This window comes from Micrasema longulum, unplaced genomic scaffold, assembly GCF_059751315.1.
Source record: "Micrasema longulum isolate JH-2025_06_02 unplaced genomic scaffold, ASM5975131v1 h1tg001128l, whole genome shotgun sequence".
Lineage (NCBI taxonomy): Eukaryota > Metazoa > Arthropoda > Insecta > Trichoptera > Brachycentridae > Micrasema > Micrasema longulum.
The window spans coordinates 133,549-150,826 of NW_028278316.1; the positions used below are offsets into that span (position 1 = coordinate 133,549).

At 35.6% G+C, this 17,278-nt stretch overlaps 2 protein-coding genes and 1 non-coding gene across 6 annotated transcripts in view; 1 reads left to right on the plus strand and 2 right to left on the minus strand.

Annotated features, from left to right (window-relative positions):
- Nucleotides 1–6,757, minus strand: Mdh2 (malate dehydrogenase 2). The gene is made up of 5 exons (XM_088233595.1): nucleotides 6,584–6,757; nucleotides 6,286–6,496; nucleotides 3,912–4,108; nucleotides 3,231–3,467; nucleotides 1–812 (listed from the first exon to the last, which is right to left on the minus strand). Exons 1-5 carry the CDS (start codon nucleotides 6,659–6,661, stop codon nucleotides 504–506), a joined length of 1,032 nt encoding a protein of 343 aa, XP_088089721.1. The 5' UTR covers nucleotides 6,662–6,757; the 3' UTR covers nucleotides 1–503.
- AP-1-2beta (adaptor protein complex 1/2, beta subunit) overlaps nucleotides 6,652–17,278 on the plus strand; it is a 21,705-nt gene continuing 11,078 nt past the window's right edge. For 2 of the 4 annotated variants that reach the window (XM_088233591.1, XM_088233593.1), the window contains exons 1-7: nucleotides 6,652–7,624; nucleotides 7,817–7,974; nucleotides 10,893–11,063; nucleotides 13,376–13,402; nucleotides 14,306–14,503; nucleotides 15,928–16,045; nucleotides 17,086–17,276. In XM_088233591.1, coding sequence (XP_088089717.1) covers nucleotides 7,867–7,974; nucleotides 10,893–11,063; nucleotides 13,376–13,402; nucleotides 14,306–14,503; nucleotides 15,928–16,045; nucleotides 17,086–17,276 — 813 coding nt within the window. In that variant the 5' untranslated portion in view covers nucleotides 6,652–7,624; nucleotides 7,817–7,866. The remainder of the gene's footprint in view (nucleotides 7,625–7,816; nucleotides 7,975–10,892; nucleotides 11,064–13,375; nucleotides 13,403–14,305; nucleotides 14,504–15,927; nucleotides 16,046–17,085; nucleotides 17,277–17,278) is intronic. The other 2 variants (XM_088233592.1, XM_088233594.1) reach the window with 1 other exon arrangement.
- On the minus strand, nucleotides 9,687–9,759 carry TRNAC-ACA (transfer RNA cysteine (anticodon ACA)). Its single transcript has one exon. It is a non-coding gene; the product is annotated as a tRNA-Cys (tRNA).

Sequence of the window (17,278 nt, forward strand, 5' to 3'; positions counted from 1 at the left end):
TTTGTTTAGTTTTATTAATTCAGTAGGTAACAGTAATCAGTACCGCGTGGATACTAATAATAGAAATGAACATTTGTACAAAGTTTCCCTCGCACAGAAAGCTGGGAGGGGGAGACACGGGAGGACTAATCCATTTTTTATATAAATTTAATAATTTAACATCAACGGTTGATCTAAAAAATAATTAAACAATTAACAGAATAAACGTAAAGAACATATAAATAATTGGAACATATTCGCCCGCCTCCGACATCCTGTGTTACTGGCAATATTATTATTTTATAAAATACCTACGCACGTAAAATATACACGTATTAAAAATTACTCTATAAAGTGCTTACAAAATATTCACAATACATTCTAGTTGGAGGCCAATAAAATTGATTTAATTATTGTAATTAAATTAGATTTATCGTGTTCCTAACTGGCGACAGCTGTGATGATGTTGCGTATTCCAGTCAAGTATATATCCGGCAGTCCGCTCGCGATCGCGAGACGTCGATCTAAGGATTCTTGGCGACAAAGTCCTCTCCCTTCTGAATGTTCTTCTTGAGTTCGGGGAGCGCCTCCTTGAGCAGTCCCTTCTCGTAGTCGTTCAGGGAGCCGAGCCCGAGGTTCCTCTCGATGCCGCCCTTGCCGAGCAGGAGGGGGGTCGCGAAGTACTTGGACTCCGTCACGTCCGACTGGACGTAGGCGCACTCGACCACGTTGGCCTCTCCGTTGAGGGCGCGGATGAGGCTGAAGCAGAACTGCGCTCCGGCGTGGGCCATGGAGAGGGTGGCGGACCCCGCACCGGCCTTGGCCTTCACCACCTGGGGGGAATAATTAATACACTCAATATTGAAAAGCAATTGCGTAGTGTTTATTTTATTGACTGTAGATCTATGTGTCCACAAGTCAGCTTCTTCATTTACGATCGCTTATTCTGTACTCGATCCATCATTTAAAAACATATATTGGGATTACTATTTCTGCTGAAATTTTCGTTTCGTGTAATAATTCATATTTTTACTGGCAATTTCCTTATATTGTGACAAACTGAATCCAAAAACCTTTTTTTTTTCAAAAGCTTTTGAAAAAGTATTAAAAAAACATCCGGCGGCCTCCGTGGTGTAGTGGTCAAGACACTTGACTCACACACGAAAGGTTCCGGGTTCGATTCCCGGCGAGAACACAAAAATTAAAATGTGATTTTTCTCAAGCCTGGGTGTTCTGTGATGAAATTCACCACTGTAATTGGGCCTCCTGGCCTGTTGTGGTGCAAAAATAAATAAACATATTTATAAAAACAAAATACAAAACACTTGTGTATATAAACAGCATTATTTAAACGCTGTAAGTACACTTTTCTAACCTACATTTAAATATTACCTGCTGTAATAATGAAAATTTGAGCATTAATTAAAGAAAACCTTATACAATTCTGTTATTCAAACTGTCATTACAACATGTTCTTATCTTTCTGGCAATTTGTGAGTGCCATCCAAAAAAACCGATCATCTTTCAAATAAAGAACAAATTCAGCCAATTTTTGATGCCTCGGACTAAAGCAATGCGTGGTCCGGAAAGTGCATTCTGCATCAACCGAAACAAACGGAAGTCAGAAGGCGCCGAGTCTGGAATAGTCCATAGTAGTGAGGCAGAACTTCCCATCCGCTATTTTCCAAATAGCTTTTAACGGGTTGAGCAACATGTGGCCGAGCATTGTCATGTTGGAAAATCAATGTCTCGTGTCTGGTCTCCCATTCTGGCTGTTTGTTCTTCAATGGTCTCTTTAAACGAATCAGTTGTTGCCGGTACAGCTCTCCAGTAATGATTTCACCCAGTTTTAGAAGCTCATAATACACAACTCCCTTCTGGTCTTCATGCTCAAACTTTTCCGGCTGTCGAAACAGCTCTTTGTCTTTGATATCAAAAGCGTTACAACCACTTGAAACACTGTGATTTCGCAAGAGCAAGTTTGCCATACAATCACACGAGCAAACAATGACTTTCGGCTGCAATTTTCTTTGCAAAAAGTGACTCAGCAAAACTTCCCGCAAATGCTGATTTTTTTGCCAATTTTTAAAATTTAATTTTCTATGATTGAAAAAAATATGATTGCCAAACACTGTTGACTGATTTTGGCAGCTTATGAATAGAGCTTAAAAATGACATGTATGTCAACAATAAATGGTTTTTTTTTCAGAATAAGGTTTCGAAATTTAACACTTTAAAAAATATAATTTATGACATTTCTTAACTTATATATTTACAAAAAGGTTTCAAAGGTAGATATAAATTATTATATTATTTTTTATAATCAAACTTCTAACCAAGCTCTTTCTTGTACACTTTTCAATATAATTACAAGTTTTAAATTATTTATTTTTTAATATGCTCAAAGCTGATTTTATATATTTATGTTGATTTATGTGTCAAGCATTGTATTAAAAACATCAATTAACACGCCAGATACTAATGGTTTTTCGTGTGTCAATACAAATAACTCCTTAGACGTTACTACAAAGTTATGTTGTCACTTTTTCTGACAAATGTCATTCTAATCAAGCTATATTTTAAGGACTATAATATATATATTTTTATTAGATACAATTTGTTAGACCTACTTTTTGTAAAGCATTGACTTCTGGACATTGGGGAATAAAAAAAAAAGCTTCTCTCAGAAGATTTGATAAATAGCAGATTTTGAGTTCTGGTGACATGGTTGGGAACATGAAAAGAAATTGATTCCAACAGATATCTGGGACATCACTTATAGCATTAAGAATTTTGAAAAGGCATGTAAGGTCCATCTCCGTCCCACGTTTCTCCAGTGAAGACAGATTGAGAGATTCTTCCATTTCAAAATAGGAGTAATTACCGCTTCGATGTATTTCTTTATTTTATTTTGAATCTTGAAATAAGGCACACATAAACATATTCTTATATTGTAATGTAATCCTTTACATTAAGATATTTGACGCCAGAGGCAGTACTACGCCTAGTTAATAATTACGGTTTGGAAAATAAACGCTTAAATAGTATCGATTTTAATTTCAATAAGTTTAAATTTAAAAAAATCTAATTTGTTTACATGTTTGTTTGCTAACACGTGGAGCCATGGAAAAGGTGAGTGCATGGCGTAGGTTGACGCAGTTGCACATAAACATTATCAGTTCAAGTTACACTAGTTAAAATAAATTAAGTATTAAAATATACTACGATAATAGTGTATACAAGGTGGTTACCTCAGTGCCGGCATCCTGAATCCTCTTGGTGAGCGCGTCCACCTTGGCCGCGTCGAAGCAGGCCTTGGGATGGCACTGGCTGAGCAGCGGGATGATGGTCACCCCCGAGTGGCCCCCGATGACGGGGATGGCCACCTCGCGCGGGTCCACGCCCAGCGCGGCCCCCAGGAAGGCCCGCGACCGCACCACGTCCAGAGTAGACACGCCGAACAGCCTCTTGGGGTCGTACACGCTCGCCTGGAACCGCACAATCGTAAGCAGCTGATTTCCCCGACTGACAAATACTTGTAATAATTTAAAGAAAAATAAAAAAGCCGTGTTTGAAATATGTCCTTGACGATATATGTTGTCTGCTTGTTGACTCAACATAAATTTACGAGCAAGTCGAGGAAAGTTCACAGGCATGGGTCGTTCCTTAGATTTGTTCCTTTTTTGCATAAAGTTTATAATTTTGTGAAAGTTTTTGAATTTTTAAAAAAATAATACAACTTTTAAAATATGTACTTTTACATTATTATTTGTTAAAACAAATACATACTTACTTCAAAATTGATTTAATAATGATTTTGTTATAATTCAATCGAATAGAATATTTCAAAATACATACTAAATCAATAAAAAAAAACCTAATGTATTTACTTATTAAAAAACCCCATGCATTATTTTTATATAAAAAAGTACCTTTTTAAGAACTTCAGCGGCGATGGGCACGGTGGAGTTGACGGGGTTGCAGATGATGCCGATGAGGGCTTTGGGGCACGCCTGCGCGCAAGCCTTGGCGAGGTCGCGCACGATGGACGCGTTGGTATTGAAAAGGTCATCGCGCGTCATGCCCGGCTTACGCGGCACTCCGGCCGGGATGATCACCACCTCGGCCCCTGCAATCACATAAACTCTTACAACAGCTCCTATCTAGTAATATAAAGAAGCCTGTGCCACAGCTCTCCGCATGCATTGAACAGGATGGCGATTATGTGGAAAAATAGTCAACAAGCAAATCAACAATATCTTCTAAAAAAATATAGAAATCTAATGCACTTACTTTCCTAACATGCCTCGTACTAGTAATACCAGACCAACTAGACTTTCTGATATTTTCTATATTCCTAAGTTTACAACTAATCATCGGAACTATTCTACCATCCCTCGTATATGTGAAACATTTAACAAGAATTTTAATAGGTAATAGGTATACTCCATATAATAGGTACAGAAGATAACTAACAAGCTTGATTCAGAATAACAGAGAATAGACGATTTGTCTTTTTTGCTCTTTATTTCTCGTCATCAAATCAAATGCAATTTTTCACTCCTACTTTCCTTCATTCATCCTTCACCACTCCTCATCAATTTTCTTCTTTTCCTTCCCACTATCTTCTAGTTTTGTCCATATTTAGCATATTTATTCTTTCCATAGTTTAAACTGTCGTCGTTTTATTATAGTATAATTAAGTTAATACATTTTAATGGATAGCAGGCCCTACTACATATATACATTTGTTTTAGTTTCTATTTATAGTCATTTAACCTGTACATCTGTTTGTATTCTAAATAAATAAAATTAGAGCAAAAAAGAAAATAAATCGTAATAACAGATCAACCAACTTCGCTTACTATCTACTATAAATAACTGCAAAGTCGTTTGCAGTGTTATATTATCTTATATTCAAATGCAGTGAAACCAAATAGATATTATCTTCTTAAAAAAAGATTACTTTTTGACAAAAAAGAATTGGTCATTATTTGTACACAAAAAACAACAGTATATTATAATTTTTTTACCGCATCAAAAACAAATGAAAAATGTACAAAGAAAAATGAATTGTTCTCGCAGATTACTTGCAGAACCTTACTAGGTAAGAATCTTAGTTTGCACATGCGCGCAGATTGCGCATTTAGTGCAGTGCTAAAAGCGAAATTTCTACTTGGTTCCTTCGTTCTTTCCTTGTGTTCGATACGAGATCAGCCATCAGCGAGTACGCACCGGTCAGTGAGCGCATGACAGCGCTGAGGAATGGACGTGTGTGGGGAGTACTTTAGTAAAAATAGTCAAATTCCTCCGCGATTTATCGCGATTATTAATAAAATTACTATTTCATTATTCATTAATAGTCATTTTTATTTAATTTATTTTATTTATTTATATATACGCCCAATGGGAATTTTCAAGGACATATTTATATGCATAGAAAATTATTATAAAGGAAAGTAGAAAGACAAAATGGTATATGGTAGACTCAGTGGGAGTGGAAGCGGGAGAGAGGTGTTTATAATTGAATTTGATTCAGTGATCTTTTGAAAGAAGACAACTAGTTATCAAAGAAATCAAGACTGGTATGTTTGTTGGCAGACCTCAAAATTCTGGCCATAGGGGAATGAAAACCATAGTTATTTCTATGGTCATCAGTATGAAAGTAAGTTTCGTCTGAGGTTTCTAGTTGGGATATTTAAATTTATTGAGCTCAGTAATTCAGGCGCATCAAAGAGTGAGTTGAGAATTTAAAATAGGACTAGAATCATCTAAGCACCAAGTATTATGACTGATAATTAATTTATTAAACATAGTAATAATATAAACATTATTTGGCTAAATTTCGGGGAAGCGATGGTTCCATGCGTTCTATGGACATACCACATATACCTAATTATTTCAGTAGATACATCATTAAAAACTTTCGCAAAAAATTACATTTAAATATCTAACAGATCACAAGACAGATCTCCTTGGCACAGCGCCAAATCTTTATCATTTTAATATAAAAGTAAAAAAAAAGTTAATTGAAATACTAACACTAACTCAAGACTTGGAATGATTACATGATCTGATTGATAAATCATTGCATGTTATTAATTATTATTCGCTAATCATTTAATCGGCAGTTCAGAAATATCTAGAATTGGCATGTGTTACATAATCAGTTGCACGAACATACTATACTAGATAAACTTGGATATGACATAGGCGTACAATTATCTTGTTTGCTGAGATTAACTGTAATTACAGCAATTGATAAAGGGAAATTGGTATGGAAATCAATTAAAACTGGCAACTAACCTTTCAAGGAGTCCACGAGCTGTTCGGGTCCTGTGAATCCCTGGACGCAGGCGGGAGTATCGATGTGAGAAATGTCTGCGGCTACTCCGGGGGTAAACGGCACAATATCGAAGAGATTCAGGTGGGTCACACACGGGTTGAGCTTCAGAAGAAGGGACAGGGGCTGGCCGATACCGCCCCCGGCTCCCAAAACCGTCACCTTGCGGTTGTTCTGCAACAAAACGAGCACATTCGATCCACATCATCAAAGACCAAAGTACCATTCGGCGGATTTTCTAGGGAGGGCTGCGGGACATACCTGGCCGGTGGTGGAGAATTTCTTGGCATTGCTTTTCAGCGCCGAAACGGCAACGGGCTTCACACAACGGGAGAACATTATCGAGCCGCGAATCTGTTTCAACGTCGATCGGCAAATAAATTCAGAAAACTGTAGCCGCGGTCCTTCGCTGACCTTTACGTAAAATGAAAAGCTATTTTTTTCTATGGAAAAGTGAAAATCTCAACTTTGGAATTTTTTAGTATTGCCAGATTTTTAATAATATTTTTCGATAATTTTGCGAAATAATTCTTGCATTTGACTGCAGAATTAAAAATTCAAAAAAAATTTTTGGAAAGGCTTTAGAACTACAAACACAAACCCCTTTATTGTTTTAATCAAAGATTATTATAAATGAACGCAGTAAAAAGTAAAAATGTGCTTGGGGCAGTTTTTAACAGTAGGCAATTTATTGTGTTCATGAAAAAAATAATTAGATCATAATATTACAGTGAAATATCCAACACTAAGAACACCGATAAAAATATCCATAAAATTTAATTATAATAATTCATTTTATTTTGGATATTGTGGAAAAATGGTTTCATACATAAATGTAAAAAAGAAATTCAATAAAAATACGTTCATATAAAAATGCAACGTGTTTGGCATTGGTTGTCAAGATTCGTGATATTTTCTAGAAAAAAATTTCATGGCCACGAACAAATAAACATGAATCATGACGTATTGGGAGCGTGTTACTATTTTTTTTACTGGACAGTCTTTTTAGACCTTTATTACTTTAAAAATGTTTTTAAAAAGTGATGTTTCCCTATTGTGGATATTAGTTTCATTTTGGAAAATCGAGCTCAAAAATGATTTATCTGGCAATATTATTAGATTTTTAGTGTTGTAACTTTAAAAAAAAAGTATAGTACTTATATCTCGAACTTTAAAAATTGTCAATTTTGACAGAAAATTGTTGGATACATATTCAACAACCACGAAATGTCAAATACGAAAAAAATATTCATCTCATATTTAGTAGGCGGTGTTGATAAGAAATTGTCGGCTTTTAATTAGGTAAAGTAGTGCAATTATCTCATTTGTAAATGAAATCATTTCAAAACTTTCTCAGTCGACTTAATTTTTGTTCATTTCATATACTGCTCCTCGCGCTTTCACTGAAAATTAGCAAATTTCTTTGAATTGGCAGATCGATTAGGTGATGTGTCATGGCGGAGTAGTGTTTGACACCTATAATTTTGTTTGCAGATTTTCACTAGCCGTTAATAACCTCGCCCGACTTTTGACGTAGCATCAAAATGACGGACTCTAAATACTTCACAACCACCAAAAAGGGTGAGATTTTCGAGCTGAAATCGGAACTGAACAATGACAAAAAAGAGAAGAAGAAGGAAGCTGTTAAGAAGGTAATCCTCTCGCAACTTATTTCAATGTAATCAGTATGCTGGGGTGCGACGCGGGCTGTGAGCGGTGACGCAACAGAGGCTTCGACGAATGGGTTGATTGAGGAAATGCGGATAGCCGACCATTGGCGAGGTATAATGACTTTTCCTATCGCAGTAGATGTAGCTGATCTAAACGCAAGACGTCTGTCAGCTAGTTCACCTGGAGTTCATAGTTCTTTTTAGATATTCGGAATCAGCATTGTGCAGTGACTTATACAGAAGCCAACACAGTTTGTATTCCACCCTTTGTGATACGCGTAGTCAGTGTAATTCCCGGCCTAGTGGAATGATGCTTATTTATTTATTAATGGACATTGTCCATTTATACAATTTATAGGGTTTTAATATTAAAACAAAAGAATAGTCAAAAACATTTTTAAAAAAAAAGTAAAGAAGCATTGACAAACATAAGGGACATCCAGACAAGATCTGGACTATTTATTTAGTGCTCGTTTAAATCGCTGTAAACTTAAACCAAAAAAGTCCAGATCTTGTCTCGAGTTAACAATACGACAAAGACGGGTCATCGGCCATAGTTTGTTCTATGCTGATCGATGAACAGTACTTCATTGCTTCTCAACCTACAAGTCGGAATATGGAATTTTACTTGTCCCAGTAATGATGGAACATCGATTTTACCATTTAGTATGCCAAACGTATATATGGAATGAATATAAGTTCGATGTTTTTGTAGACTAGAAATATTGAACATTGACTCTATATCAGCATAAGGATAATTACCTCTATCTAGTCCAAGCATTCACGTTACTTTTCGAAGCAAGCAATGTTGGACTGATTCAATGTGATTTATGCGATTCACATAGAATGGAGACCAGACCACGGAGGCATATTTTAAAAGAGGGCGAACAGTTGAACATTTTATTTTATTCATTGATACCAGAGATGCCGCAAATAGTGATCCGGCCGAATACTCGGTATTCGGCTACGCTCTCTCTAATGCTTTGCAAAAAATGGGCACATTTCACAAGTGACCTGTCACATTGCGGTGCGTGCGGAGGTGACAGGGCGGGCGTATTTATTTCAGTATTACATCACATTGTGTTACTAATAGTCCATATTGGTAACTAGCAATCATTTGTTCATTATACATCATGCAACCATTTAATGAAAAATCGCCTATTCGGGTATACTATGAGATTTGTAGTGAAAATAATAAACTGGCTGTGTGTTTTCTGTGTAACAACAAGATCTCACAAAGTATTTTTTATGAGGAAATGTGCAATCGTTCACTACCAACAATTGCTGAAAAAATGGTTTTCATTCATCACAACTTACCACTGATGGATTTAAATTATTAAACCCAATAATTTGTGTTTAAAATAGATACATTTTTAGTAATATGTTCATTTTTTTTTCTTTCTTAATTTGATATTCGGCCAAATAGTGCGCCAGTATTCAGCCGAATTCCAAATAGTAGCCGAATATTCGTGGCACCTCTAGTAGATACCATTACAATAATTGATTCTCACCATCATCATTCCCTTTCCGCACATAATGGTGCACAGGGCACTGCATTGGTACACCAATCGCAGCGTATCTTAATCATTTTTGTTACATGAAAGTAAGATGATCAATCTTACATTTCAGGTACCAGTCCAGGGACTATGTAATATTGTAGTGTGAAAACACCCTTTTAAATAAATATTTTATACCAACCACGTCGGGAATCGAACCCGAGACCTCTTGCATTGTAGGCAAACGCGCTGACCATTACACCACGAGGCTGACTAACCGTGTCACCAGATGTCGAAATTTGCTATTTATCAAATCTTCTAAGAGAACTTTTTTTTATACCCCGATGTCCAGAATGTGTAGATAAGTTGATTCTTTACAGAAAGTAGGTCTAATAAATATTTATCAATAAAAATATATATTTATTAGATCTATAGCTTAAAAACCGGAATTTGACACTAGATGTCAACACTTGTGTAGCAAATCATCGACAGACATGTCATTTTAAAGCTCTATTCATAAGCTTTCAAAATCAGTCAACAGTGTTTGATTTGCTTGTGCTATCATATTTTTTTCAACCTTGGAAAATTTTGAAAATTGGCAAAAAAAACAGCATTTACGGGAAGTTTTGCTGAGTCACTTTTTTGCAAAGAAAACTGCAGCCGAAAGTCATCGTTTGCTCGTGTAATTGTATGGCGAACGTGCAATTGATTCTAGACATGACAAAAGCATTTATCAATTGACCAGCATCATCAACATTATTCAGTATCAGTATGGTAGTTATTTTCAATTTATTTATTTAGTACGTTTATGTACATTATCAAAAAATGTATTCAAGGCATACATGCCATGAAAAAAAATAGCAATACAAAGTTGAATGTGGAAAAATGGTAAAATAAAAATACCCAGTAATTAGAGTAAAAAGAAGCTATCCTCTCCGAATTTATTTCAGTAATGTGAAAGGTGTCCGTGGCTTTATCCCACTGCATTTTTCTCGGGAATGCTGGAGACAAACGGATTTTAACTTAGAAGGAATTGACACTAACCCATTAGTTCATGTTGATAAGAGGTTATATCGAGAACTCACACATTTTGGAGAGTATAAATTTTTATGTTCCCGATGGATATCTCCGACAGAGTAGGCGTAGACTGTTTCGCCTCCTTGTTATGATCGGAAAAGCAGTCAGGCAACTGAATGTGGTTATTTTGGAAATGGACACCTTTCACATCAGTGAATCAAGAGATAAATACTCTCGCTATTGAAGAGTATTATGCCTTCATAATATTGAACCATCGCTCGAGGGTTCCTGGCCTGATATGTTGTCCCAATTAAACGCCTTGAATATTTTGTTTTATTTGTAATGTTATTTCGGTCCAATAAAAATGAATTTGGATATCTCCTTCAGGTGATCGCGTCTATGACTGTGGGGAAGGACGTGTCGGCGCTGTTCCCTGACGTGGTGAACTGCATGCAGACCGACAACCTGGAGCTCAAGAAGCTGGTGTACCTGTACCTCATGAACTACGCCAAGTCGCAGCCCGATATGGCCATCCTGGCCGTCAACACCTTCGTCAAGGTGAGCTCCCCCCGCCCCTCGCCGCCCGGTAGGGCTCCCTCCACACACCCGGTTAGTCATATCACAAAACGGCCCGGTATCGGGGATATTATGTTATCGACGTTCGCACACACGGACCATGTGGACACTCTTCACTTCTTCCCACATCTCCTACATTTATGTTTCATTGGAAGGCTGTCAATGGTTATCCTGATCGATGAGATACCGCAAGCGTGAAAAAGAGGCTATTTGGATGTCTTCGGAAGACTTTCTTGAAATATTCCAAGCACATTCGCTATGAGAATTTACTGAGTTTGTTCTCAAACTTCTGTGTCAGTTATAAATTCAAATTACCTTTACTCGTATCTGTCACCTGGGCTCATATAATTAGCATATTGTTTCACTTGTTAACTGTCTCAGTTTTTTAATTGATTTTGTTGAAAGTCTTCCAGTAATCTTTTCTTGGAGCTCCCTGTAACAGAATCTATCGGACATATGTATAGCGAGACAAGCTCACTTTTTTATTATGTTTCTCTATGTACACTGCCATACTTATCCATGATTATACTTTAAATATCAGACAGATTTGTGCCGTAATTCCACATGTCTCCATATTTTGTTTAGACATTTACCAGCTACCAATTGATTATCCTCATGTTTTTTTTTTTTTTAATAAGCCTCAATTCTCAGTGTGGAAGGAGCTCCTACCATTATAATATGTTTCTCTATTTGTAAGATGTCATAACTTTGTCTTTTTGTGATGCTATTAGCAGTGATAACCTCATGATATTTTTCTAAATCTCGCTTTTAAACATACAATAAAAACGTTGTACCTATTTAGAAATAATTTTGGACAGTATAATTATATTGAACATAACACTATGCGAGAGATATTTTAGATGTTTTAATTGTTCGAGATTCTCTGACGCTCGCATCACAAACTGACAATAATTGTTAAATAATGCTATTCATATGTTGTTGGTTCGAATCCACTTCAATATTGGTAATGTGTCACTAATCCAGGCTAAGCTGCTTCTCAAATTAAACTCTGTGCATGTTATTTATAAAATAAGTATCATTATTTCACCAGCAGTTCAAAAGCAAGATTTTGAAAATGCCCCATAAAAAAGAAATCAGATGAAATTGAAAAATCGTCAAAATAAAATTGAGTATTGACAATCCAGAAGAAAATCTACATTTTTCAACACGATTCAACAGTAATTTTTTATAATAATAAAAATACTAAATAGTTTTATTCCACTTTTATTTATAATTATTTTATAATTTATTTTTTTTTACCAGTGACCGGGTTTCGTCGTGACCGACACCAGTCTGACTATGTCGGTCATGACGAAACCCGGTCACTGGTAAAAAAATAATTATAAATAAAAGTGGAATAAAACTGTAAAGTATTTTTATTATATATAATTAAAATGCAGTTCCACCAAGAAATGTCAGTAGAAAAACTCAGTAATTTTTTACTTAAAAAATATATCTCAATTCTTCTGTATTATGGGAAATTTTTATAAAAATTGTAATGTCCATACATTTTATCAGCAAAATTATATTGATTCTTTAAATTCATAGATCAAATCATCAGACAATTATTATTTCTTCATGTTTCTTTTCACACAATATTTTGAATGATTTTAACTTAAATGTTTTTTCTTGAGTTCGATTTTTTATAAGTCCTAATTTTTAATAGCACACAATATTTTTCTTTCGCACTTTTTCTTTGCATTTTACAATAATATCATCCTCATAAATTTGCATCTCAATCTGGATTTTGAAACTCATTAAAAAAAAAAAAAAGTATTCAAAGAAACTTTTAAATTTAATTTAGAATATATTAATGAAAATTTTGACGGATGGCTTTCATATCTCTGACCAAGTTATTTCTCAGTAGACCGAGTCGCAATTCTTGAAGTATGTAATGCTATGAAACATATTTTACTATCTCAATTAGTATTTACACACTTCTCAAAATAATATGTAGTTTTTGCAAATTCATTAAGATTACATTAGGCGCAATAAAAATAATAATCTCTACAAAACATCATGAAACAATTGTTGTACAAACGCTTGATATTCTGAAATTAGACAAAAGAAAGAGCTTTGTAAAGTTTTGTAACTCTTTTAACTCTCTTAAATTGACATTGTAAAGAATGGTAGAACATTAACTTGTCGCTTGTCGCTAGTCCCATCATTTCGACCCGGCTTCCTTGTTCCATTGTTCATCTAATGTTGTCACCTGTTTATGCAGAGCACACTTTCTGTGTTGTGATTCGTGTTTTTTTATCTTTTTTACCTCTTTATTGAAAATGGGCGCAAAGGACTTGCCAACCTCCCAGCTAGTGAAGGTAACACTCACTGATCACTGATCTGACACCAACAGCGATAGTGGGAGCCCCTCTGTATCGGGCGACACTCCAGACCGCTCTGGGGCTCGACGCGCCGACCCAAACTAACCTAACCCGACTAACCTCACTCTCCCATGTTCGTTGTCGATCTTAATGTACCTAGATATACTTACTTAATACTAGAAATCTTCTCTTTCTGACTATTTATTATCCTCAACTTCTTAAACTCAATTAAAATTATATTTATTAAACAATGTATTTCCAAACATCTCTTTGTTTAGTACACAAGAAAGAAGTTTAAATAGCTAAATCATCAGAATTTTTTTATGATTTACAAAATAAACCATTAATTCTATTGATAACCTGTTCTTGAAAGATTTTGATTATTTTCCTTTTGAAATTAACTCAGTGTTCATTTAATATGTTTAGAAAAATTAAAGTACCTCTTTTCAAACAGTTGTTTTAATATGATGTTGTATTTACGATGATTGTAAAAAAATCTGTTCAAATTTGAGTAACAGTTCAATCATTTTCAATGAATAATTATATTTATATTGTTTTAAAGTGCCACAATTAGAAAAACAGACCGATACTTTTTATTAAATACTTTAAATAATATAATTGGTAAACAATATAATATAGAGTTTTGACATTTAAATTGGATCATATAAATAAGTTGCGTATATTTAGCTTTGACGACTTTACACGACCACTCTAAAAGGTTGGCAATGCTAAAACACGCATCTTATTTACTACATTGATAAAATATATGCAAAATTGTTGTAAATTATCGGCGGTGGAGCCGAGTAATGTGGTAATGTCGCACGGTGGCACGATGCCGGTGTCGCGTGTCATGCGTGCGACGGCCCGTGTCCGAGCGTGTGTTTGTTATGGCGTGCGCAGGACTGCGAAGACCCGAATCCGCTGATCCGCGCGCTGGCGGTGCGCACCATGGGCTGCATCCGCGTGGACAAGATCACGGAGTACCTGTGCGAGCCGCTGCGCAAGTGCCTGCGCGACGAGGACCCCTACGTGAGGAAGACGGCCGCCGTGTGCGTGGCCAAGCTGTACGACATCTCCTCCAGTATGGTGGAAGACCAGGTACGATACTCGATACGGTAAATACCAAAAACAAATTCAAATGTGAATACAGAAATTAGTCCAATTTTCTTTTTCGTCATCTCATCTTTTACCCGAGAGCAGTTACGGAGTCGAAAGCACTCGTCCGGAATTCCGGTTCTATTTCACACGCAGAACTGTATTCTTAATCCAGAGGTGAAGGTTTCAGACTCCCCAAAACAAAAATCCAGGCAACTCAAAACAATCTGTATCACAAAGGACTCGAGGTGTTTAATGAATTGCCAAAAGAGATTAGACTGAGTCTATCGCATAGTTTGATGGGATAGCGATGATGGTCGTTGAAAACAAACATCCATGTAGGTAGATAGAGTGTGATCGCAAAGCGTCTGGATTTTACAACAATGTTTTGTTTTTGAAATTATTTTTATATTCACAGTGAAACCTCGTTTTTACATTCCTCAATTTAAAGTTTTCCCGCTTTTTTCGCCGAAATGTTTAGGTCCCATTTTTTTCCGTACATTCTCATTAAAATATCCCCCCCAATAAACGTTTTTTACGTTTTTCATAACCCCCGGTTTTGCGTTGCAAATTTTTCAAAACTCATTAGATCTGTCAAAAGACGCAAAGCCGCGCGCCGCCGCGTTTGCCCAAAATGGTGAATAAAATCAAGGTAAATAAAAAATGTGTAAATTGTTCTCAAACTAAATTCAAAGTAGGTTCAGTGTAATTGACCATTTTGTTTAAGTGTCTAGTTTTGACATTTTACTAAATTAAGACATGCGGTTGACGCATGATGAATAAAGTCTTTACATCAATAAATTACGATGCAGAAAGTTAAAAATTTGGTAATAGAAATATTATTTGAAGTTATAAACACAATTTGGAAAGAAGATTGTTTAAACAGTTATCATAAAAGTGTGAAACAGTTTTGCAGCGATGTAAATGACTGTTGAATTTCTGTGGTACCATATTAAAAAAAAAGTGATACCATGTAAATAAAATTTCATAATATTTAGGGAAAAATCATACAAATGCATTTTATGCAAATTCATATATTTAAAGTTAAGTACCTACATAAAAAAAATTTAACATGTTTTTTTTTTAATGAAATCGTAGGTAAATATAAATAATCCCCAATTATGACCATTTTTACAATTTTTCTGCAGTTTTTAATTTCCTCAGTTTAACACTTTTTTTTGCTGCTCCCTTGAAAAACGCAAAACAGGGATTTTACTGTATACTGTTTATTAGTTAAGGTATAACTAGGTGTTCAATTTTTATTTGTACAACTATCTAAATAAATACATGACGTACTTGCCATCAGAATGTGCTAATAGGATGAAGCTTTTATTTAACCCTTAAATAGTTATGTTTAAAAAATAAACAGCCAAAGATATAAATGAATCTACGTATTATTTGCATGTTATACATGATGAATGTTACAGGGCTTCCTGGAGCAACTGAAGGACTTGCTGAGCGACTCCAACCCCATGGTGGTGGCTAATGCCGTCGCAGCCCTGTCGGAGATCAACGAGGCCAGTGTCAGTGGGCACCCCCTGGTGGGTCAGTATACTCACAATCTAAATCTATCACCGGAAACGTGCAACAGAATTAGTTGTACATATTTTATGATTTAAACCGGTGTTTTTTTTTTTCAGTTTTGTACACTTTTTTTAAGTAATGAGGGTCTATGAAATACTGTTGAGTAAAAAATATTTTTTTTGGTGCTTATTCGTAGCATAAAAAATATTTTTAAGTTTGTAATTTTGAATTCCCGCAAATCGGTCGTTGCACTGGCCACGCCTCTATTACGTCACGATTCATGTTAATTTTGAACCTATTCATAATTGTTCAAAATTTTATAGAACATCCTCACTAATCTTGATGTCATAATTATCAATGCCAAACATGTCGCATTTTTTCAGTGACATGTTTTTTCCTAATTTCTTTTTTTAAGTAATGTATGAAAACATTTCTCCAAAATATCCGTATTAATTTTGAAAATACAACTAATTGTTCTAAATCCATTTCGTATCTTTTTATCGGTATTCGTAGTATGTGATATTTTCCTATTTACTGAGGTCCAGTTGCTTCAAAAAATATTGCGTTCATGTGAAAGAATTGTTAAGTTTTTTTCCAATACAGGCAAAACGGACCGGTTTAGTTTTGCATGTTTCAAAACATAACAAAAATTTAATTTCAACATCACTTTAATTTATTTCTTTCGATGCAACTCCCACGCACAGATTAAACTTACGTGGGATTTTTTCTCCTATCATATAATCCTATTTTCTATATCGTCAGTGATATTGCATTACCACGTAACTTGTTTTTTTAGGGAAAATATTTAATTACGATAAATTCATTAAAATGGACCAAGAGCCGTTGTTTTAAATTATTGCTATTTTTATTCTAAATAATGATAGTTTTTCTGATACTCCAGCGATATTTTTGGTCGATTTAAATCCTTAGTAATATATTAACAGAACGCTAGGTTAGTTCAATTAATGGGACTCTATTAACCTCCCATTGTAATACGGTCCCTGATATTAGTTAATCTTATCTATTCTGTCATTCGCATTGAATGAATAATGTTGTCGCAGAGATGAACGCTCCGACCATCAACAAGCTGCTGACGGCCCTGAACGAGTGCACCGAGTGGGGGCAGGTGTTCATCCTGGACTCGCTCAGCAACTACTCGCCCGCCGACGCCCGCGAGGCGCAGAGCATCTGCGAGCGCATCACCCCGCGCCTGGCCCACGCCAACGCGGCCGTGGTGTTGTCGGCCGTCAAGGT